This window comes from Acanthaster planci, linkage group LG04, assembly GCF_054643075.1.
Source record: "Acanthaster planci isolate LZ-2023a linkage group LG04, COTS_SCS, whole genome shotgun sequence".
In the NCBI taxonomy this organism is placed as follows: domain Eukaryota; kingdom Metazoa; phylum Echinodermata; class Asteroidea; order Valvatida; family Acanthasteridae; genus Acanthaster; species Acanthaster planci.
Window position 1 is genome coordinate 2,563,450 of NC_141780.1, and position 23,348 is coordinate 2,586,797.

The following is a 23,348-nucleotide window of genomic DNA, read 5'->3' on the forward strand; positions in this document are numbered from 1 at the left end:
ACCGGAGCGCCGCTAGAGGGCGCTATTTCAATTTGATTCCTTGGAAACGTAAACATGGAGGACTCTCGTGTCGACTGTTTTCGCCCAGATTCGGGCCCTGTAAACGACGAACTTGAAGTGGGTTCTCCTTATTTTATTGAATCAACAGTTTCTCCAAATGGTAATCTTCCAAATGGTGATCGTCGATTTGAAATCGATGGACGTGGAGAGGAGTCAGGAATATCAGAAGATGAAGAGGTAATTCTGCCATTTTATACTGGCCTTAGGCCTAACATTAACCATGGTTCAAATTACACGGAACGCAACGGGGGTGTGCAAGCGGAACGTGTTGGACTTCTTTCGTAAAGTTACTTTTAGTTGACCTAAAACCTAGACTACGTTTTAAAGAAAAGAGTAAGAAGAAACAGTACGAAACAGATAAGTATACCCCACAAAATGTAGCTTGAATTTGTTTAGACTTAGGCCTACCACTACCAGACAGATAAAATCAGAGAAAATACGTTCTCCTCAGAGGTGCTCTTTAACATGATAAGTAAATGTAATGCCAGGAGAATGTGCCTGACTTTTCTGTGTGTCATTTTTTGCATTTAATTTTTACCGATCTACTGAAGTAATTGGAAGAAAAGTTTTCCTTTTGACGGGGGCTACTAAAATAAAGAAATGCCGCTTCAGTGTGCTATTTCCTTATTTTTTTCTGACTAAACACTTAGTGTTTTAGACAGGTGCATGTCTAATGGGGAAGTAACCTTCCTTAGAACATAGGCCAACTCATAATGCCACTTGTACCCAACACAGTTGATCAAAACTGTGCTAGTTGCCACTTCACCCAAGGTATTGATATGAATTATTAATCACTAAATTCCACTAACGTGCCATCAACGGTACAGCACAGCAGTTGGCATACACTATGGCCCACTGTTTTATAGATAACTAGGCCAACCCAACTGTAGCCCTATGGTTGGGATTGTTCCAAGTATATGCCAAAAGTATAGCATTGCCCAAACTGTAGCATGTACGTGTGTAGGAATAAAATTACTTCTTGGTCCAGAACCCACCCCGGAATGAATCTTTCTTACTTACTTTCTCTGCCTTCTCAGCTTTCACCGGATGGTGTCCTGGATGACAGAACCATTGCCAAGGGATTATCCAACCTTGGAAGGTCTGCAGGAGGCAACGACTTGGTCTTCTTACACCTTACCTTACCGGTAACTGGATAAATTGCAATCAGAGTGTAAACATCTGATTTTGTCGCTCTCTTCTCTGAAATCAGTGTACTTCTTCAACTGCAAATATTTGTTCAAGTCAGTCATTTGACAAACGAAGTCTTTTATGCTCTGCATTTAATCTCAGCTCTCTCACCATTTCAACACAGAGTGTATCCACTGGTTCATGCTTGGAGTTGCACGGCAAAAGTTCCCCACCAAGTTCCCAAAGAAGACCCAAATTGAATGATTTTTTCAGCACCCATTCTGCTTTAATTTGTGACTGACAGAACAAAAGCCTCTGTGAACAGCTGATGTAATAGCAATGCAAGGGAGTTATTCAAATATTGCTTCTTATTGAATCTTAAAGGGATACAGTTTGCAGGACATTACTGCACTCCAAGACTACGTCCATCTGCAGAAGTTGGAAATCCCGTACAACAAGATTTCGGGTAAACTGTCTCTTATGTAGTTTTTCTAAATTGATATAACAAAAATCGCATTTCAGGACTGAGAATACCTATTAAGAAAATGAACATTATTGTTATTTTCGTCATTGAATAAGTTTCTAAACATCTATTATTGTCTTGTTTATTTGTACTCTAAATACAATGGTAGTTTTCATTCCAACTCTTGTTTCAATTTTTATTAAGAAGGTTTCTTTGGATGACACAGTCAGAATAAGTGAGCCAAATACTGAAATTTCAAATTTATCATTCTTAGGCAGGTGAATTTGTTTACTTCCCTCTAAAAGTTAATTATACTGGTGTTTTTTGGTCTGCAGATTTGAGTGTCTTGAGTTATATGCCATATCTTGTTGAGTTGGATGCCTCCAATAATGAGATTTGTAATTTGAACTCGTTCAAATCACCTCTAAATCTCAAGGTTTGTTATTTCACGTCCTGACCTTTGTTGTAATGCATCTTCTCTAGTCACACATTTTTATCGCAGACAACTTTACATTTTGTAACTACATGTATATATCAGTTGTTTGCTCACTGATTAAGTGTCATTTTTACTACCGTTGTTCAGAGTTGCTTTGTTTTTTTAATACAAAACGTTTAGTGGACCTTTTGAGATGTTAGACAATGTTTTTGGCAAAGTCACTTCATTTCAAAATCAAATTAATTTGTAAGTGTTTAGTTTTTCCTTTGAAAATTTTATTTCAGTATATTTTTTGGTTTCCTGAAATATTTTACCCTCTGATTGGGGATATTAAAAAAACCAGAGCATAAAGTTAATAAATATGTACAACTGATATTTTTCTTTCAGGAAGTGGATCTGTCCTTTAACAACATTGAGACTTTGAACGACTTCACTGAGCTGAGCACAATCACCAAGCTGATCGTAGACAGTATCCTTTCATGGTTGACCAAAATTTGATCGCTTGTCAAACCTTATGACAGACATTGATCTCAAGTACTTTACCATGTAAAACATGAGTTGCATTACACTGAATTCAATAATATTGCTGTAAGTCTCTTGATTACAAAGCCTTAACAAGTGCACTATTCAGACAATAAGATCAGTAGTCTGGACGGACTCCAGGAATGCAAGTCTCTGTCTTGTCTTAGTGTTGCTCACAATCGCATTGAGAAGATTGAGAATTTACAAGGACTTCCACTTAAATATCTGAATCTCGTAAGTATAGCCCCACTGTGGGCACATTCTACAAGTCATTAGAATGCCTACAAGAGGAATGCGTTTTATGAATTCAGCATGTAAATTCTTGTTATTTTTAAAGTGAAAATTTCACAAAACTCTTGTTTTTATTTATGCTGTTAAAAAGAACACTGTGTGAATATTTGATAGGACTGCTCCCCATTTGAAAAAGGACATGGGTGGAATAGAAGTGAATTGAAAAACTCCCAATGCCATTTGACTTTTTTTTGAAAATTGTTAAATGTGGATTCTCAGAAAAAATGGGAAAGTTTGTCACAGAGGATGATGAAGTGCTTGGGTAAAGCTACAAATGGCCAAATTATGGAGAAGAGCACTGAAAGAACACCCAGTGATAGAGCTTTGCACCCAAATCATGAACGGCTGTGTGCTGGAGGTAACAGAGATACATGCACTTTGTTCTGATTGTTCTTCCACAGAGAGGAAACCGCTTGAAAGAGATTGAGAACGTTGAATCGCTCCATCATCTACAGCAATTGGATCTATCAGGGAATTTCATTGGTAGCCTGAGGGGGTTGGAAACCAACACACTGCTGGAAACCATTGATCTGGAAAATAATCATGTAAAAAAGTCCTTTTGTTTGGCTCTTGGTATTTTTATTGCACTGTTTGCAATTGATCATTCCGCTGAAAAAATTGGTAGTTTGTGACTTTGTAGGGACATGTGATGTAGACTTGGCTACAAAACTGCCTTTAATTAAAGATAGTAACAAGACTTGTTTTCTTCTCCAACTCCGAAGCTTCGGGCTTCTGAACTCCTCAGAATGACCTCGTTGCTTTCAAAATCAAATTCACAATGGTGTGAAAGGTCAATGGATGGTTCACCCACAGTTGCCCAACGTTCCTCTGTTACTCACCTCTCCAGATAATCTAGTGATTTTTGTTTTGACAGCAGTGTACAGTAGTTTATCTTTGTTGGGGTATTATTCTGATCAGGTGGAGAGCATTGACAACATCAAGCCGGTTCAGGAGATCTCGCTACTGCGGAACCTCAACCTCCTACGTAATCCCATCCAGGGAGTCTCTGATTATCGTCTGTCCTTGCTCTACTGCCTCCCACAGCTGACAGAGTTGGACAGACACAGGGTGGAGGCAGAGGAGAAGGTGAGACTTTCAAATGTGATAAAAGACGGAAACACAACTTTGTTCAAAAGCGTGCCTTAAACATGCAGAATTGTGGATTGTCCATGTGAGGCGTGCACACAAGTACCACCAGGCATCAGTTTGTGGTGTCATTGATAATTTCCGTAAGTCCATAGCATATAGCAATGAACCAACTTGACGTGTTAATCTGTGTGAATTACATATTATTCAATGTAGGTATCTGCCAATAATATGTTTAATGCGCCTATGGATGTGGTGGCAGCAGAGGACCATAGACGCTGCATGGTGTATGCTAGCTTGAGATCGGCCAGAATCTATGATAGGTAAACAGTCACATAAACAACACTCTCATGTGATCTTTAAAATTGATTGGTTTTACTGAGGAAAGGATGTTCTTCCTCAAGACAGGTACATTTCTCTCTTCCGTGGAAGTGCTGTGTTTGCTAAAAAAGTGAAGGTCTTTCAATCAAAAGAGTTATCATTTCATACAGAAACCTGTATTGTAATTTTTACTGATGTAAAGAAGTTTGTGTAAAACTATGGGATAATGGGATGATAATTTGCATTCATGTCAGCCTCTTTGTCAACAGTTTCTGTTCTTAACTTCTTATTTTTCTTCTACTGTATCTTCTAAACTAATTTTTGTCACAAGCTATTTATGTTAATTGCAGACACTAAGTCGAATCGACACTATTGACAAGAAGTACCCTGATTGCTTTGCGACGTGACCATTTCCGGAATTGTTTGCGCACAATTTAAGTCACCAGCTGGCCAGTGAGAAAAATAGACCGGTTGCTGGTCTCACGACGCTTTTTGTTAACTATTTGTTTTCGATATTTTTGTCGACAGTACTTTACCCAGCATGGAGACACCTTACCCCATGCTGGTACTGGTCGGACCCCCAGGCTCTGGCAAAAATGAACTGGCTCACAAGCTGGTCGCTGAGTTTCCTACATATTTTGGCTATGGGTGAGGAGAAACTTTGTTTCATGTTCCAAACAGTGTGAAAAAATTCCTGAATTACTGCTGCATTCGGAAACAAAAGATTGAAGTGACTGAGAGTTGGTTTACCACGTTGTTTTATTTTTGCAAAGTCCTCTGCCAGTCTTGCAGGTTGAGATTCGTCAGTCCCTACCAATGTTATGCATCCTCATAAAAAAGTGGAAAACGGCTTAATTTTTACCACACTTTCTTCAGTAACTGATATTGATTGACAATTACTTTTTGCTAAAAAACTTATGTGAATGTTCAAAGATGTTCAAGACCCAATAAATTGTCAGTATTGTATTCAAGTCCACAAGTCCCTGCTAGTCCCTGTAAGTCCATCACAAGTCCCTGCTAGTCCCTGTAAGTCCATCACAAGTCCCTGCTAGTCCCTGTAAGTCCATCACAAGTCCCTGCTAGTCCCTGTAAGTCCATCACAAGTCATTCAGTCTTAAGCCAATTCAGAAGCTATTCAAATGAGCTGTGACAAAAGCATTCTTTTGTCATTGTTGGCCCTGTTACTTATGACTGGTCTTTTGAAGGGACTTGTGACTGGACTTGTGGTGTACTCAAATATAACACTGTAAATTATAGTAACAAGGCTGTCAAATATAAGATATCCTCAAAATAAACAGCGCGGTAGTATTCTCATTCTCAGTTTCTTATTACTTAATTCATTTTTCCCCAGATCTTCGGCTGGCCTGCACTGGTCACATTGGTCGATTTATAGCGACAACTTATTTTCTCCAGTATTTACTGTTACTCATCTTGTTACTTTGCTTCTTGTGTATTTCAGGATCTCACACACAACCAGAGCTCCGTACACTGGGGAGTTGGATAAGAAAGATTTCCAGTTTGTATCTTCTAGCACTTTTGATTCCAAAATCAAACAGGTAAAGAAAATAACCAATAATATGGGTCAACCATCTTTCTTTGCTATTATTAGGTTAACTTTAACTTTGATCACATTATTTCTGTTCACACAGCCTTTTGGCTCTTTTCTAAATATTGTAAGTGATACAGATTGTTTTAATTTCAACAACGCCTTGGTTTCTTTTCCGCATGATTTTAGGGTGTTTTCTTGTTGACGTATCAGTCTGACGGGCATCGCTACGGAGTCAGTCAAGAAGCCATCGAGGAGGTTGCCAAGGAAGGTTTAGCCTGCATACTCACCATGGAAGTTGAGGTAGAAACACAAGGGCAAGAATTTTGAACCAGAAAAGAGAGAATCAAGTGGATTTCACCCTGTAACTTGCCCTCTGTAGTCTGCAAGCCAACAGTAGGAGCGATCTATCTGAGGCACTGCTTCTCTCCATCTTGAGATCAGCTTTCTTGCTAGAGAATTTTCAACTCAGTTCCTCAGAGTTATTTTCTCTTAATTTTCCCCGCTCCAGTGTCTTGGCGCTGTAATTTCAGTAACCTCATCCACTGAACATACGAGAACAATCCGCCCGAACTCAGCCTTAAAGTACAATTGAAAATGTAGGCTAATGCATGCAGCTACAGATTGATACCTGTTGAAATTCAGGAACTAATAGTGGAACTCAAAGGTCCATGATCCCCCTATTTCTAATGTATTCGTGAATTTTAATGAACCCTGACCCATCAGTGAGCCCTCAGTGGCAAAAGTACCTTTAAAAAAACACAGTTTTTCTTCAGCAGAAATAACAGGAGTTATTTCAATGTGGTCCAGGTTCCCTTCCATTACTGTTCCAGTTCATGAAAATCTCCTGTACCTTCCCTTGGTATCAATTTGATTCTTCTGACCTTCTCAGGGAGTTCTTTCCCTCAAGTTGACTTACTACGAGCCTCGCTACATTCTGCTTCTCCCGCTGGACCAAGCGGCTCACGAGGCGCGGCTCAGAGCAGTCGGTAACCTTAGTCAAGAGAACATTGAGCAGGCACTTAGGGAGACGGGGCGCTATCGTGACATCCATCAGGATAAGCCAGGATTCTTTGACATGACTGTTGATTCAAGTAAGAAAAGTCACAAAGAAAACATTCCACATACAAAAACAGCACTAAGTTATTTGAATAATGAAAACACCAACATGCTAACTCAATTTCCTCAAGTTTTAGTCCCATGAATGTCAGGAAATTTCAAGTTGAAATAGATCAAAAAATCATGTTACCAATGAAATATTTAGGAAACTGTGGAGCTGAAAATAGGATGCACACCAAATTGTTTTCACTGTGAAGGAGAACCAATTTTCTCTCTTGCTATATCTGGCATTCAGAACACAAATACCTTAGTACATCCAGAAAAGAAAGCTTCCTGGGTTTGATTCATCTGCAGCTTCAAAAAAACTACCCCATCACATTTTTATCAAGGAATTAATATTTTTTTTTGGCCCAACAATTGCTGACAAAGGAAGTACTGAAAACAGCAAGAGTTTCATTTTTTGAACAGTGAGCTTGATTTCTACAGTTTTTTCTCTGGGAAACTTGCCACTTCGTTTGTCAGGTGATACTGCTATAGCATTTGACCGCTGTCGGGAGTTGGTGTCTGGCTACCTAGGATTAGAAGACAGCGAGACGCAGAACCTGACTACGTCCAACTGGGTGCCGTCCAGCAATTCGCCCAGTCCCACGCAGGCACGGTCGGATTCCCAGACTCCCATGGGAGACCGATCCGTGACACCGCTCAGGTCCACCTCGGGGATGAAGACATGGTCAGATCGCGTCAAGAGCGGGGACACCAACTCGCAGATGTCTCGGAAGCTGATGAGTCCGGCTATGCGGGCCATGCTGGAGCCAACGAGATCCAGTGTGGTAGGTTGCCAAGTCCTAGTCAAGGCCAACACAAGTACAGTCAAGTCAACATGTCTCAGTCGCATAACTGTATTATGGGGGATATTTCATTTTACTCATTTGCTGCCACAAGACTGAATTATGAAAGAAGCGCGACAACGTGATTGAGCCAAAGGCATATAAAATTTGCATCAGGCGGCCACCAGATGACTCACATTAAACCACGAGGCACGGCCAGAGATAGAAAGGCAAGAAAGGTAAACCATAGAACCCAGAGAAAACCCTTATGGCACTAGAAGGGAACTAACGAACAGCTTTTCTGACATGTGGACTAGGCTGGGAATTGAACCCAGGCCACAGTTTTGAGAGGCCTATTTATTACACGTGCCACCCCAATATTCAAATGAACCATGGCAAAGCCATAACTTTTTCACTATCAATCCCTGTTACATTTAACCAGCCTCAAAAAAATTGACATGTGATTTACACTAGAATAGAATTTTGCTTAAATCATTTCAGCAAGTCTGCTGCAATCAAATTGTTGTATCCTCCTAACTTTTCATGAATGTCAACTTTTTGCATACAGTATAGTCTGCCAGAGGGAAGTTCATTAGTGTTTGTGACACTATGACTAGATTGACCACTGAAGGAAACTCAGATGTATTCTACTTCAGGCAAAAATCACCGACAGTTGCAAGCGATTTTCAATTGAATGTGCACAGAGAAAAATCCATACTAAGACCAGGGAGGGGGATCAGAAATAGAAATTTAAAAAGCCAGAATGTCGCAATCATGTAATGTTGACTTTGAAAACACAAAATCCTGGCCATGAAGTTAAAACTTTCTCCCGCAGTGTACCTGACTTGTGACATTTATTAGAAAATTGTGAATATTGGCGACATTTTTCCTCAGGAGCAAGCATCATATGAGAGACGCAAGAGTGCAGCAAGGGCAGCAGCGGCTGGTATTGAGCCTAAGCCACTGGATCAGTTAATTGCAAGGTAAAGATCAAGACATGGTCAAACTTCCATTCTCCAGGGTTTAATCCGTTTCAGACATCGAGAATTGATAAGGAATGGTGCTACACGTTTTCTTTTTTTTGGGTTTTGTTTTGAGGGGAGTGTTTTTATTGTGTTATCCTGTCCGTCACAAGTCCCCACCAGTCATGGGTTGCATGATAAAGTTTTTGTGCCCCAAACCCAGTTTTCCTTCATCGCCATCCAAATTTCATTTTTAAATCCTCATTCAGGTACATTCTACAGCGCTGCACATCCCTCCCTTGGGTTGTAATAGTGTTCCCTCGTGTCCATCACAAGTCATCTAGTCTCAAGCCAAGTTAAAACTATTCAGTCAAACTCTGACAAAGGCTTTCTTGTCACAACCTACAAGTTCATGTCCAACTTTAAGCCAAGTTATGTGGCCCCCCAAAAAGTTCAGGAACTGCTTTTATTCGTCATTCAACCCCCAAAGCAGTTCCTGAACAAAATGCGAGGATCCTGATTGGACGAGTAATGCATGGAGTATCTTCCTGTTTTTAAACTCTCAGACCACCAGGAACGGCTCCAGAGACTCTGCTAGGCAAAGGTCTCGATGGTAGCACAGCCCGCCCCAAGACGGGCCCGGCCGGCTACTTTGAGGCACCCAGCCCCGACTCCAGCGCCGCCTCTCGCAGCGGATCCGAACTCTCGGGCCTGTCTGAGGCACGGGGGATGTCCGGTAATGTGTCACCGGACTCCACGGCTTCACAGCAGTTACAGGTCAGCTTGAACGAAATGACGCTGCCTGGGTACGGGACAGATGATGGGGTGGGTGGGCGATCTGAAGGGTCATTAGTCATGTCAACCGACAGGTGATAGCTGACGACCTTGCAAACAAGACAGTTCTCTTAAAAGCTATATATGCAGGGATTTTTTCTGCCTCCTTACCAGACTGTAATGTGTTTTCTCTGTTATGATAACTCCAGGGAAATTCTGTAGAAGATATAACAATTATGTAAAATATTGTACATTGAAAGTTTTTCAGTTGATGGAAATTCAGTCTTTTGGGCACATTCATGCAGTTTTTGTTTTAAGCAAAATCCTGTCCCACGTGATATTGTTAGTTTCAAAATCAAGCACAGGGATAATGTGAAATAGTGCATAAATATATTCCTTCACTATTTAAAAAATGGAAAACGAGTGACAAGATTTAATGTAATTGTCAGAGAGATAAAGGTAAATATAAGTTTGAAATGTATAAAGTTGTACTATTAATCAATCCGCAAGTTCTAATTCTAGATGCATTTCTACAATGGAAATGTTTCTGTTTCCTCTGTACTTACGAGTCATCTTTACTTCGAAATGTACATCACTGAAGTCAAGTCATGAACACTATGTAAAGAAAACACTGAAACTCATGGAAATAATTTAAAAATATGAAATATAGAGCTTTTATTGTTGAAATGATCTCCAAATGGAAGATAGACTCATAAATCTGTAACTTTACAAAGATACCATATTGCCATACAAAGTGCCTCATAAATATGCCTCTCACATTAATTCAGGTTCACATTTTCATATCAACCTGCTTGCACCCTTGATTAAGTTGTGTTTAAATGCAACATTTCCAAAGGCATGGTACTGTATATTGTGTTAACCATGGATACCATGGAAATATCTTATGAATAGTATACGAAAGAAATTGTCAAATGAAGGAAGCACCAATAATAAATATCCCAGTTATGGGGAAAAAACCTTCCCCTATCTGCTTGTAACCCGGGAAGTAAGTAGTGGAATGGTTGAATAGTTACTCCTTTGCTTGATTATTTTCCCATTTTTATTTCACTGTGTTAAAGGGGACAGAATTTAAATTTTACTGGGATTCAGATAATATGCCACAGACAGTTACAGAAGATGTGCATTTTGTGATCGTTTTATGACTAACTTTTCTTAAAGTTTTCCTAAATGACAGTTTTTATCATTAAAGCGTTATTTCAGAAAGAATGTTTTAGCTTGACTTTTGTCTAATTTACCAGTTTGTACTGCATGCATAAACAGCCATTAATTCAGGATGAAAGAAACTTATGAAGTCAGTAACTGTTTCATTTACCATGACCTTAAACAAATAGTGACATAAAAAGGAAAAGTTAACCATTTTACTTGAAAAATTTCTTGCTTTTGAAAACTAGAGTGCCAAGACTGACTATCAGAATTGTCTGTTGTACAGTGCATAGCTTGGCTAAAATAATACACTAAAAAATATTGTTAAGTTTAATCATTAAAGCCTCATTCAATTTGAACAATCAGATTCCTTCTAAAGATCCATCCTCTTGGGAGGGAATTGAATACTGTTTTGTTTGTTTTTTTCTAACTGAAACATTCTAGCTTAATTTAAATCTTACTTATTTAAATCTTACAATGTAAATGAACTCATAAGATTTTCTTTTTATAATAATTTGCCGTATTTTGTGTTTGTATTGGTTGCACGTTGGAGTAATCACCAGGAAATTCTGCTAAAAATGTTGATAAATGTGTACTAAATATGCACGATGATTCGTGGTTCACTGCAGATTTGCAGTCAAAAATATAGCCCAATTACTAAAACTGCGACCAATTTATAAAATTAAAGGGATTACCTTGTCAAATTTGGTTGATTACTCAGAATAAGTTTAAAAATTACAAAAATTAGTTCTCTTATATATCATGATAATTAGCACCACGAAAATATTTTTGTGACTGACAAAATATACAGAAAATAATCTGTAAACACCCTTAGACACAGAAAATTGCTAATACTTAAGGGTCCTAAACAATTAACGTCTACTCCAATTTCCTGATTTTTATATGTGCCGTCCAGCATCAACATTGGAGGTTCCCAGACCAAAAACACATTACTGGTGTATCACACAACTGGGAAAGCCTTACCAAAGCAACCTCAAGTTCTGGAAAGGTCTGGCATTTTTGTGCCAGACCTTTCCAGAAAGTTCAGCCAGTGACCATCGATCAACAACAACAAGTAAATTTTGCATGGTACCCACTACCCAGGATACTTTTATTTGTGCGTTACCACGCAAAATCAATCAGGGGCTGGTAAATGGACGCTAAATGAAATTGTCCTGAGAATACATAAAGTGTGCAAGAGACATTCCAAATTATACGTTGAAAGTACCTCTAGTCTGGAAAAATTAACTTTCCAGATGTCTAACAGGCAGAGGTTAGTATACCAAACAACTGCGAGGTCACAAAAGGCTTATCTTTCGTGCTGTCCACAGGAGCAATTGGCACTTAAGTGAGCCACCAAGAGATTATCAATTAGAGGCCGCTTTCCTCAGTCCATCATGGGAAAATATTTGAGAATCCATCTTGCATATTAGAAACTGGCAGTTTCAACACATCTTGCGGACTAAGTTTTACTTTCCGTTTGTGAATGACGGAGAGTGGATGATGCTCCCACTTGCATTGGTGTTTGGGCAAGAGTGCGTGTAAACACCGGACAATTTAAGCAAGTTGTTGACCACCAAAAGCGAACGCACTCAGGCCAAATCTAGGTGGTGTACTGCATGCTGAATTGCTCCTCTCAGTGAAGCTTTGCTGTCTGTCTGTAGCCGACAGTGTCTGTGTGACGTGCCAAGGGAAGACGGCTACGATGGGAGGGAAGGACAAGGGGGGGCGGGGCAAGTCATCATAACCCCACAAACTGGTCAATCTGCTCTAGGTACACAGCCTCTAAAGGCAGCTTGAGTTTACTCTCGCGTGGGACATAGGCACACTGTAGGAGATAACAAGAGGCACCTTGTCAAGTTTAATGGGAACCAACGGGGTAACTCGGTCCTCAGATTTTCTTGAGAAGCAAAGCCCTTCTTGAGCTCAAATCCTTGATGGCGCAATCTCGGTAAATCTGTCTTTGATGAGCCAATGTGACGAGTCCATGATCATGTGCATCATCTTGAGCAGGCTCACATTAGCTTAAAACGAGGTGTGACCCACTACGGACCAGTTACCTGGGATCGGTATGTTTACTGCCTTCAAGCGTATCAAACATTTCCCATTGAATTGATCCACAAATAGTCTGGAAGATACTCGACCCTCTATGTGAGACAGCATGACAAAATCTCAACATTTTTGTTAACCCTAACCCCCTAGGGTGTATGTAAAATCGTATTGAAATTGAAGGATTTGGGACTGTTAGGATTTAGCAATACAGCAAGTTTTTCCCTTTGGGTCGCGTTACCATCTTGAGTTTTCTAATTAAAGTAGCCGAGTATATTCTACATCTTTTCCAACTCTTCTTCCATTCAAAATGTTAACACCTTCGTTAGCTCTTCTTAAAAATACAAATACGACTTTAATTTTTCTCCCCCCCCAAAAAAAAATAAATAAATATCATAATTTCCCTTTCAAGCACCCACTGACATTGTTTTTAAATACAGGAGAATTCAAGATGTACTTTTAAATAGGATAGAAAAACTGCCTCTTTCTGGGACAGTTTTAACAGGCAACATCACGACAGAATACAAATAGTTCACCAGGATAGAGAGGGCCACTCACCTCAGTTAATGTCTGATTATAAGGCAGTGTGCCGCAGCAATCGCCATGTATTCTGGTGCTTGACAAATCTCTGCTGTCATCCATCAACCACCAGGTTTTTGAGCGGTATTTCCCCGAGATCGGGAAGAGGTGACCCTCTGTGGTGAAGATGTACCTAGAAGCTGCTTGGTTGACGTGATTGTCACTGTCAAAGAGCTGGGAAAAAAAATAAAGAGCTGTCAAAAAACGTGAAGGACAGAACGAACGACACCTGTGGCATACTACAGTATTGTCAGCATGGCAAGACAAATGGAAGGGATGGAAATGACATTTCTGTTTGAATAATTGACCTTCACAAAGACAAACCAGGTTTAACAAACAGTTCTGTGCCTTACTGATTACTGAGATGTGGATGTGAAATGATTCATATGAGGTGGTGAGAGAAACACTACCAACTTGAGCAAGCAGGAGTAGAGCCTCAGGTTTCAAGCTTACAACTACAGGTGTTCTAAGCACTCAGCCAAATTTACCCCAGGTGAAATTTAACCTGATATGTCGGTGGTTTTTGAAATATGTGGATCATCAACTCAGACAAATTTCACAGACACTTCAAACTTTTAAATTTCTGTACATATGTATTCTTCTCTGAGATATCTTTTACAAGAGAAAGTCCTTTATTCTGTGCATTCTTTTTTTTTTCAAACAACCAGCCATGAGATTTATTTTCTCACCAGAAATAAATATTTGCAGGTTTCGCTGAGGAAGAAGCTCTCCATGCGATCTTCCTTGGTCTTGCTGATGACGTTGTGAAGGGTCGCGTAGCCACAACTGGGAGGCGGACAGAAATGGGGAGGAAGATTACTTTGGGAAAATACCTAGACGACTCAAGAGGTCTGAAAGCGGAACCAATATCTGTAACATATTAACCGCTTATGTATCATATTCACTTTTTTCTTTTCAGTGCCCTGATGTCGCCGGAAGACAACTGGACTACGGGCATGAATGTAACCTGTTAATGTCCACTCACAGGATTGAAAAAAAAAACTGAGCCTCACCTTGCTTTTGTGTACATCTCCAAACTTTCAAGGATGTCACTTCCAACATGAAGATAAAAAGGATTCTGTGTGGCCTGAAAAACCCAAACAAAAAGACCAAAAGACCATCAGTAAATCATGAATACACATAATACTATACAGTACTAAAGAGCTTTTCTTAAAATAAAGTGCACAGAGGGACAGTTAGATGAAACCCTACAAGAGACTTTTTAAACATTTAACCTTCTCATAGCTAAGGGGGGGTGCAGAACTCCAGATGGATTAACCACCTTTAGTCAATTCTGATGGGTTACTGATTCAACGTCTGGCCCAGTGAGTTTTTTAACTACAGAAACAAACCTTGATCACCTATTTTGGGGAGTGCAAGTGTAATACAGCCTGACCTGATACAGTAAGTAGGTAGATTCAACGAGTTCGGGTCGTAGAGGGTAGAACGAGACGTCGGGTTGTTTGGTGTGCCAGTTGAATCTCTCTGGAATGGCCCCGTATTTCCTCCAGATGGCATAGAATATGGCATGCGAGCAAATAGCCTCGTCCAAATCACCTGCTAACACCTAGACAAGAAAAGTAGAAGAGGCGCTACACAGTGAACATCACGACATGGTGAATATTACTGACGACTGATGGGGCGAGCCTGGGATATTTCTTGGCATTTCAAATGGCTTGACGGGGAGTGAGTTTGATGCAATGATTACTTTCCTCATCCTCTGCGACCCTGGTTCGAATCCCACTCTAGGCCAACACATGGATTGAGTTTTCCGCCACTACCTGATTCTGTGAGGTGTCCTCAGAAATATTCCTAAGGACTTTCCTTCTACCTCTATGACTGAACATTCCTTCATCACCTTCTCTCCAGAACAGGTTTTCTGTGACCGTTCAAGAAACCCACAACAATGATACATGTGTCTTTACGGGAAATCATCCATAACACTGAAGACATTGACATGACTATATGAAAAATCCTGACTTATACCAGCACAAAAAACAGGAAATGGACACAACATTTTTCGGTGGACAATCTATCTATTATTTTTTTATATCAATATCATAAAATTTCTAGATCCACACACAAACTGCACATTTTAGTATGAGTTAAGGACTGTATGTAGCCGGAGCTACATGTATTGCTTTGCACAGGAATATGACGTCTTGATTCATTACAAAGAATGTTTGACTGGTGTACAACAGAGCAAAGACTGTGCATGGATGGATTCATGAGCCAAGCTTGACCACTGATTTAATGGTCAACCATTAGTCAATTTCTTGCCCGGTAACAAATATACAACATTTATCTAAGGCACTAGGCAAATTAACTAGTGATTAGCTTGGGGCCGCTGATTAACATCCAACCCAAGGATATTCACGGGTTCCCTGAATTACACTCAAATGATGGCAGCGTTACCTGCACGCCAGCAAACGCGGCCTGCAGGGCGTCAATCCAGGAATTCACCGTTCGCCCGTCCTTCATGTTCACGTTGACGTACAGAGGGACATTGCCCTGACCCCTGGTGCAAAACTCTCTCCTAGACAACCCCGTGCAGATCAAATGACAGTGTTTACTGCGAGGTCACAGAATGGCACTTCACGGAGGGCACTCTAACCAACCGCGATATTTTCCATTTATTACCATTTTTCTTGCTACGTTCAGAAGACATAAAAGAAATATTTATTCATTTTCACTTTGCTTGACGGACTCTCAACTCACACCAAGATATGATAAGATTTGAATCCATTAAATTCCGGTAAGTTTGAATGCTCACTTATCAGTTCATAATTTTTATACAGGAAATTGTTCGCCATGTTCTCTCTCAGCAACTCCCAAATTAACCTTCACTATGCTGTTTATCACTGTTTGTCTTCCATTCCTTTAATTATTTAAAAATGTTCTTGTCATTGTCTAACCTGTTGAGGTAAACAACGCTAACTATTTGCATGTTCCACAAATGATAAAAAACTGGCTTTGTCAGTGCACATGCCATGCCACAAATGTTACAAACCAAGCTCAACAATTCAAGAAGTCACTTTCTTGCTTACCCTTTTCTCATGTGTTTCTTGACATTACTGTAAATCTCGTTGAAAGTCTGTAAATCCTGCTCTTTACCGAACATAATGAATGACTGAAAATGCAAGGACAATAACAAATTAACGACCTGACATGAAAACAGAATGCTGACCGCCCATGAACTTCATTTTAATATCTCCGTTGAACTTCATGTACACAACTGACTTCCTATTAACAGTGTGGATAAAGGTGAGAGTTTATTTGCAAGTAGATAGCTAATTTATTGTCCAGCATTAACGCCTAATGATAACATTTCCCAGCAACACATTGGAAAGACACCAAAATTTTAATGTGCATGCAAAGGTTAATGAGAAATGGCTGTGCATACATTAGATCACATGACACTATTTGACCAATAACGGACCAGATATCAAGCCGCCCTGTGGCCAGCTATTCCACAGTCGGTTGACTTCTGTGTAGAATGCTTACCTTAATTAAATATTCATAGAACGAGTCTGACCCAGCACCTAGGCCACTCTGAATACCAATCCACTCCCCTGTCTGAATATTGATCACATTTCCTAAACAAATCAAGAGAGGGAACATTTGGAAGATTTCAGTTTTTCAGTGCAATAAGAGACAATCAAATTGGCATCAGAGTTAAATCCAGTGGAGTTTTACACAATGTGGCAAAACTATTTGTCAGCAAGTGAAACTTGCTGACTCCATCAAACATTAAGTTTAATCAGCGACCATTTTGTCAACTACTGGTTGATTCTGGCTGGTAACCTACATGTACACATGAAGTATACCCTGGGTACCAGGCAAATCAACAAGAGGTTCAAAAATGGTTGCTGACCAAACTTGGCTTGGGTTTGTGAACGAGGTCAAAAATAAACATCTCTATGATGAATTTACTCCAAGTCTCACACTCTAGACAAGAGTGAATCTAGTACTACATTTTCTGGATGGGGGGGGGGCTAGCTCATTTGGGAGGCCAAAACATTTAGACATTTCATTGAACTATTTACGGTCTGTCCAAGGGGTGAGACTACATTTCACAGCTTTTCACAGGCTTTATCAAGCAAGGGAAATGAAGTAGACCAAAATGTTTGACTTTTTCTCATTAATTTCAAACATAGTTTGGGCTCCTTTGAGAACGGGGGCCCTGAATCCCCCCCTTTGACCTTATATGGTGCATTTGATATTGAAGAAGGAATAACCCATCTACACGTTAAGAAAGCATTTTTCTTATATTACAGTATGAAGATGTAAACTAAACAATTGAAATATGTTCAGAGTTTTTCGATGTCACATAATTCTCCGCCTACTGCACATGTACATTGTTTATCCCACACTCAACTGATACACCAACGACATACCTAGCAATCCTGTCTGGTTGGATCGTCTGGCAAATAGGGCATCCATGGCCCTCCGAGCAACCCGCTCAAAGATGGGATCGTCCACCAGCTGGCCCAGGAGACCAAACTCCAGGATCAAAGAGCCTGCCCCCGCCGTGCACGCCTCCTGGATTCCATTGGTGGGTACTCCCTCACACAGATGCACCTGAGGAAGGGAGGTGTAAGGATAAAACTGGACTGCTTTCAACTGACAGAAGAGCACTGTCCGATAATGTGGGGGTGGGGGAGTTTGTACACGGATCAGTAGCCTCAGTGTAAGGCTTAATCAGTTTGATTAAGTGAGTGCCGGAATATCGGACCTTCCATTCATTGGAATATTCAGCTGTGCCAAATTCCTACGACGGTAGAAACAAAATACGTGTTTGTATGGTGGTCTGCATCATTGAGTCTCGGGAGGTGCATTACTTTGGCTCTCGTCACGATGCAATCTAAGACTTTTTACCCGTGGATGTGGAATCGCTGTTGGTGTATTCTCAAAGGCTGGCAGTAGCCTGACAGCCAGGTCATGAGCCATATGAAGCAGCTGTCCATCGTAATCGTCAGGGTAGAGGTCACCGTAGGGTTGGTAGGGGTCAATGATCAAGAGGTGGGCCGACAACAGTCCTCCCATTACTCTGAAGGGACAGACAGAAATGACGGTTGAAATCAGCAGGGGTTTGCACAGAAAACACTTGCAGTCTGTAAATTATCTTGAGAATTCTCTAATTAGGCTCTATTTTTCAAACATATCTGCAACGGGGCCTCACTTAGTGAGTTTCTTTTCAACAGCATCACTAGTATGTGCCTATTGCAGAAAGTCTTAGCTAGAGTGACCTACATGTATATACATCAATGGTAGTCATGGATTAAGTCACTTGCTTCCATATACATGTATGCGTGTGCTCCTGCCAACCACAACCAAGATTTTTGGACCAACATGTGACGGAGAGGGGACCGTAACATGAAAGTTCCAGTTGACCAAAGACAATCGCTGTTTCTAAAAGCTTCAACGTGTGCACAAAACTTGGCTTTTGGGAACATCTTGCAAACTTGGGACCCCTGATTCTCACCTTATTGTGGATTCAAACACCTGTACAGTGGTGTTCTGGTTGAAGGTCACGTTATCGATGACCAGGTTTACTGCTCTCTTGAACTCACTGCTGTTACCAATGATCTGTAGAGCAGGAAAATCGACACCAAACGGTGGTAGTCTTTGCTTATCAGTGGCACCTTGACACAATCTATTAACGGCATTCAAGGTGAGTTGAGTCTACTTGCTCAGCAGGTGCTTCCACAAAATTCTATCCGATTCAAGCTGCCATCAATCACTGCCTGTTTTTTTCTGTTGTTTGTTCTGTTCATTATTGTTGACCACTTGCCGAGGGTGTTACTTTTGGCGGAAAATTTCACCTTTCAAAAAAGGCAAGCAGTCAACTTTTTGACATGCAGGAGACGTCCGCAAACACTGGTTTGCAAGAATCATCTCAAATCAATGGTATTTCTTTCCGCAACCACATATTTGTCAACCCTCCAGGCCGGGACCCACAGTGCTACAATAGCTACAGCAACAAGGCTGATCATCTCATTTCAGGTTCCACACACAGTCTGCCTCCGCGGACTACTCAGACTTTGCATGTGTGTAAAACAAACCGGAGATTAGTGTGTCCAGGCATTAGCCAGACGTGACTCAAGGCATGCTTGACAGTTTAACCCACCCACAGAGTCTGCGTTCTGTATACAGATAGGCAGATTGTCTTTATACATCCTCCAGCATGAATTGTTTAAGTACTATTACCCCTTGGGCTAGAGTATTCAATTGTAGTTGGCTGGGTTTTTTTTTACTAACTGTGTAATATTTAACAAAATTGACCAAAGCAATAAAAAAACACTCCTACTAAAGTCAACATTTGTATATGCTGCTACGATCAAATCTTCACATCCCTAACTGTAACCTTCCCTCATTTATGATAATCAAATATTCCATTTATTTTCCCCTGCTACACAGCCTAGTCATCAACAGTCAGATAAATAATCTGTTTGGCTCTACGAGCGGTCACATTCCATCAACTGACAAAAGCAGGCAACTGGTAGACACAGATGGCTTAATATCTGGCTTAATATCGACCATCGACGGTCAAAGCGCAGTATCAAGTGACATAAGCAGTCACAGCCAGTCGATTCTGGTTGATGCAGACAGGGAACTCTAATCTAAGCTGTCGAAAACAAGTCACCAGACTTGTTTGGACTGAGAGGACAGCTTTGTTCAGGATGGATCTCTGCCCAGGAAGGTTAGCGCTCTGAGCACAACGCATGTCCACGTCAAAATGGACAGTCAAAATAGAATACTGATATTTACTTACAGCAAGTGTATCTAAAACATCAATCAATGTCAGAGAGTAACCACCAAGCACGTCGTTGATGTTCAAGTTGGAGCTGTGAACGACAGCAAGACAAAAGTCAAGCAATGGAATACCAATGTTTGTGTAGCAAATTATTTCATTAAGGCACTGAAACCAAGGACGTCCAACAGCACCTACAGCCTTGAAGCATTCAAGCTAGAACAAAAGGAAAATACATAAGACATATGCAGTCATTTAAGACGTGGAACAGAAACTAATGGGTATGCGTGACCCATTCCACTATATTAGAATAGTTCTACAAGACAAACCCTTGAATAAAATTGGATTAAAAGACGGAAAGGGCTTTTCTGTTGTGATACTATGCAATACCGCACGACATCTATAGCATACATGTACATGCCCTGACGCTCGAGGGATTCCAGTGCTTTCAACTAGCCTGTAGAGTGTTTGGAACCCTCAAGCCACGATGCAGTAAGAAACGTTGCTCAAACCTTGAACAGGTGACCACCAAGGGCCAGCATTTGTAAAGTCCACCTTTGCAAAGGAAAGGGATTGTGGCCTCCTGTCATGTTAGAAAGCCAGTATTTTGGGCCATAAATAACATCATGCCTGGGACAATTGCCATGTGGAATTCTACTTTAGCACAACCACCCACACGTAATGTTGAAATTACTTGAAACTGAACCCAATTCACGAGGGGAGGGGCATGAAGAGATTCGCCACTTCATTCGTAAAAACAAAAGCCATTCATGCCTTTATAACACTGGTCTGGTACCTGTTCCTACCATACTCACGGATTGCCATGGTCTGGTCCCCTACCTCTGCAGTGTATGGGATCCAGCTCATCCAGTGGAAATGCATGGGTCATATAGTTATCATATCCATAATAGAACATTCTCCTAACATCCTCCAAACGCTGCTGTCTGTCAGCCTCGGTGAAAACACTGTATTTTTTGTCGTAATGTCCCGAGCGCGGCGTGAACCAGTCAAACTGTTTGCCGCTGGATAAGAGGAAGACCGACACATTGAAGAGAATGACGAGGACGGTGAAGAAGGCACTGCAGGTCATCTTGGTTTGCTCTGTGGTTTGACTTTGTGCTGGCATCATGGCAGGAACTGACGAGATTCACCTGGAGTGAACATTGTGCCGCAAGACTAGTTGGTTCATTTAAAGCTCAGTCTCTGCGGATTTCCTTGGCCAGTCCTTGTGCAGGAAATAAAACAGAACAGAGATAATTCATTAAAATATGAACTGTCATTATCAACAATGTGTCAGGTTGTGTTTAAATATTTAATATCCCCTTACTTGACCTTGAAACCTCATACTTCCAGAACTTTAAGTTACAGGGTTGTGCCTAGTTACAGCGATGACATTTCTGGAAGTAGAGCCCTCCTAAGCCCTTTTGATGTTCATCTTGTTAGCAATAAAATTTTTGATGATCAGTTTGAATGGCTTTTTCGAGGAAGACTTGATTGAAAATGTGGAATTTTTAATTGCAGTACGTCCTACCCTGACCACCATCACTGCATTGATCGGCATTGATCTGATCTCACTGGGCTGCATTCACAAACCCACAGCATTGCAAATTCACATAAAGCAGTTAGGCTACAAGGCAAACAAGGTTGTGCCTGCGGCGCTGCATCTCAGGAGTTGCCTTGTCATGGCTGGCGAGACACCGATGTGAAGTAAGTTTCTCGTTCAACGTTTGTTACTTCTTGTTGAATAAGTAACCGTTTGCCATTCAGGATGCACATCCCGAAAAGAGATGGAGTGCAAAAGGGACCGAAAAAACAAACTGTGCCAACTACATTTTTGACTGAAATAGTTTTGATGAATCAGCAAGTATATAAAAACCCAACCTTTTTTTTTCCTCTAATAATTACACTGCAATAAAAACTGATGCCAACATTTCAGGGATGGTTTGACCCGAAAAACACCATGCCCCGGGCTGCCAAGAGTTGTCGCTGATTGAGGAGAGCAATGGCATCATATTCAATGTGGTACTCTCCAGGAGGGGCATGGGCTTTGGGTATTTTATTTTGATTTGAGATAAATATAAAAGTGTAGCATGATGCATTCACTTTCCCACTCCTGGTTTGCAAGCGAAGAGCTCCACCGACAAGACTTTTGTCAAAGCCATTTTAACCGTGGAAAAATGCCTTTGGCCTGGTTTAAATGGAAACAATGGGGTCGTTAAAGTGTGCAGAAGCACTTTGAAAAAAGGAAGGTCAGAGCCGGGGCATGGGATATTATTTTGATTGAAATAGTTTCGATGAAAGGGCAAGTACTAAGTAGGCCTTTATAAAAACTAACCTTTATTTTTTCCCTAATAGGCCTAAATACACTGTGGTAAAAACCGTTGCCACCATTTCAGGGCTTGTTTGACCCAAAAAAACATGTTACCCTTGGTTTCCTCTGTGGGAGAGAGTTGTTTGTGTGTACAACATTGCGAAAAGGCACGTACAATGTAAATTGGATACACGTACATGTACAGATACATACAGATGTGAATTGACGTGCATGGTGGCGGTGTATGTTTGTTTTTGTCCCTTGTGCACTCAATCAATCTCGTTTATTTTCCAAGTAACAATACAGTAAATATGACAGATTAAGAGCAATAAAAATCCTTATATTACAGAGAGGCCTACCTACATTGAACACGTGCATGCCATGTATAATACTATGACCCTATGCGGCCTGTGCCACTTTGCGTCCGAAATCTGGATACATTTTGTATGATGATAGTATACATTTTTCTACACTGATAAAACACTAAATACATTTAGAAAATACTTACTAAAAGTACGAATACCATGAAGTATGCTGAAAACTGTAACGTTTCAGAAATACAACATACTGAGGTGACCTGTCCGTCCGCGTCGTTCCCAAAAGTGAAACCAAAGTTAGTCAGTGTTGATGTTGATAGCAGCAATACAAGTTCCGGGATGTTAAGTTGAACAACAGAGGGCGCAATTAAGTACACGTCACGTAGATTTTTTTTGAGCTGAGTAGCGAGGGCGGGGCCACTGTTTATTCAAATGGGGGACTCAGCCGTGAGTTAACACAGAGAAAAAAACGGATAAGAAGAAAATTTCTAACATTTTCAAGTACCCGCAAAAAATGAAATAAATCTTAAAAACTTGAAAAGTGATGGTTGAAGATAAATTTTCAACCTAGCTCTCAAAAGATTGTTTAAAAATGACATATTCTTTCTTTTACAGGTGGAATATACTAATGAACACAATTGCTTTCACATTTGCGTAGTCTACAAAGAATTTGGCAAAATATTTAAGAAATGGCTCAGT

At 40.5% G+C, this 23,348-nt stretch overlaps 2 protein-coding genes across 2 annotated transcripts; one reads left to right on the plus strand and one right to left on the minus strand.

Annotated features, from left to right (window-relative positions):
- Positions 1 to 46: 46 nt before the first annotated feature.
- Positions 47 to 10,702, plus strand: lrguk (leucine rich repeats and guanylate kinase domain containing). The gene is made up of 16 exons (XM_022243067.2): positions 47 to 237; positions 1,098 to 1,205; positions 1,573 to 1,654; positions 1,987 to 2,087; positions 2,475 to 2,556; positions 2,719 to 2,843; positions 3,302 to 3,445; positions 3,819 to 3,986; positions 4,203 to 4,309; positions 4,836 to 4,955; positions 5,767 to 5,863; positions 6,043 to 6,156; positions 6,746 to 6,947; positions 7,435 to 7,742; positions 8,634 to 8,722; positions 9,268 to 10,702. The coding sequence occupies exons 1-16, from the start codon at positions 55 to 57 to the stop codon at positions 9,572 to 9,574; spliced, it is 2,337 nt and encodes a 778-aa protein (XP_022098759.2). The 5' UTR covers positions 47 to 54; the 3' UTR covers positions 9,575 to 10,702.
- Positions 10,123 to 23,340, minus strand: edem1 (ER degradation enhancing alpha-mannosidase like protein 1). The gene is made up of 14 exons (XM_022243069.2): positions 22,841 to 23,340; positions 20,837 to 21,246; positions 20,043 to 20,115; positions 18,753 to 18,856; positions 18,146 to 18,317; positions 17,665 to 17,848; positions 16,772 to 16,863; positions 16,315 to 16,397; positions 15,683 to 15,803; positions 14,664 to 14,834; positions 14,281 to 14,354; positions 13,957 to 14,053; positions 13,247 to 13,441; positions 10,123 to 12,467 (listed from the first exon to the last, which is right to left on the minus strand). The coding sequence occupies exons 2-14, from the start codon at positions 21,148 to 21,150 to the stop codon at positions 12,381 to 12,383; spliced, it is 1,767 nt and encodes a 588-aa protein (XP_022098761.2). The 5' UTR covers positions 21,151 to 21,246; positions 22,841 to 23,340; the 3' UTR covers positions 10,123 to 12,380.
- Positions 23,341 to 23,348: the final 8 nt, after the last annotated feature.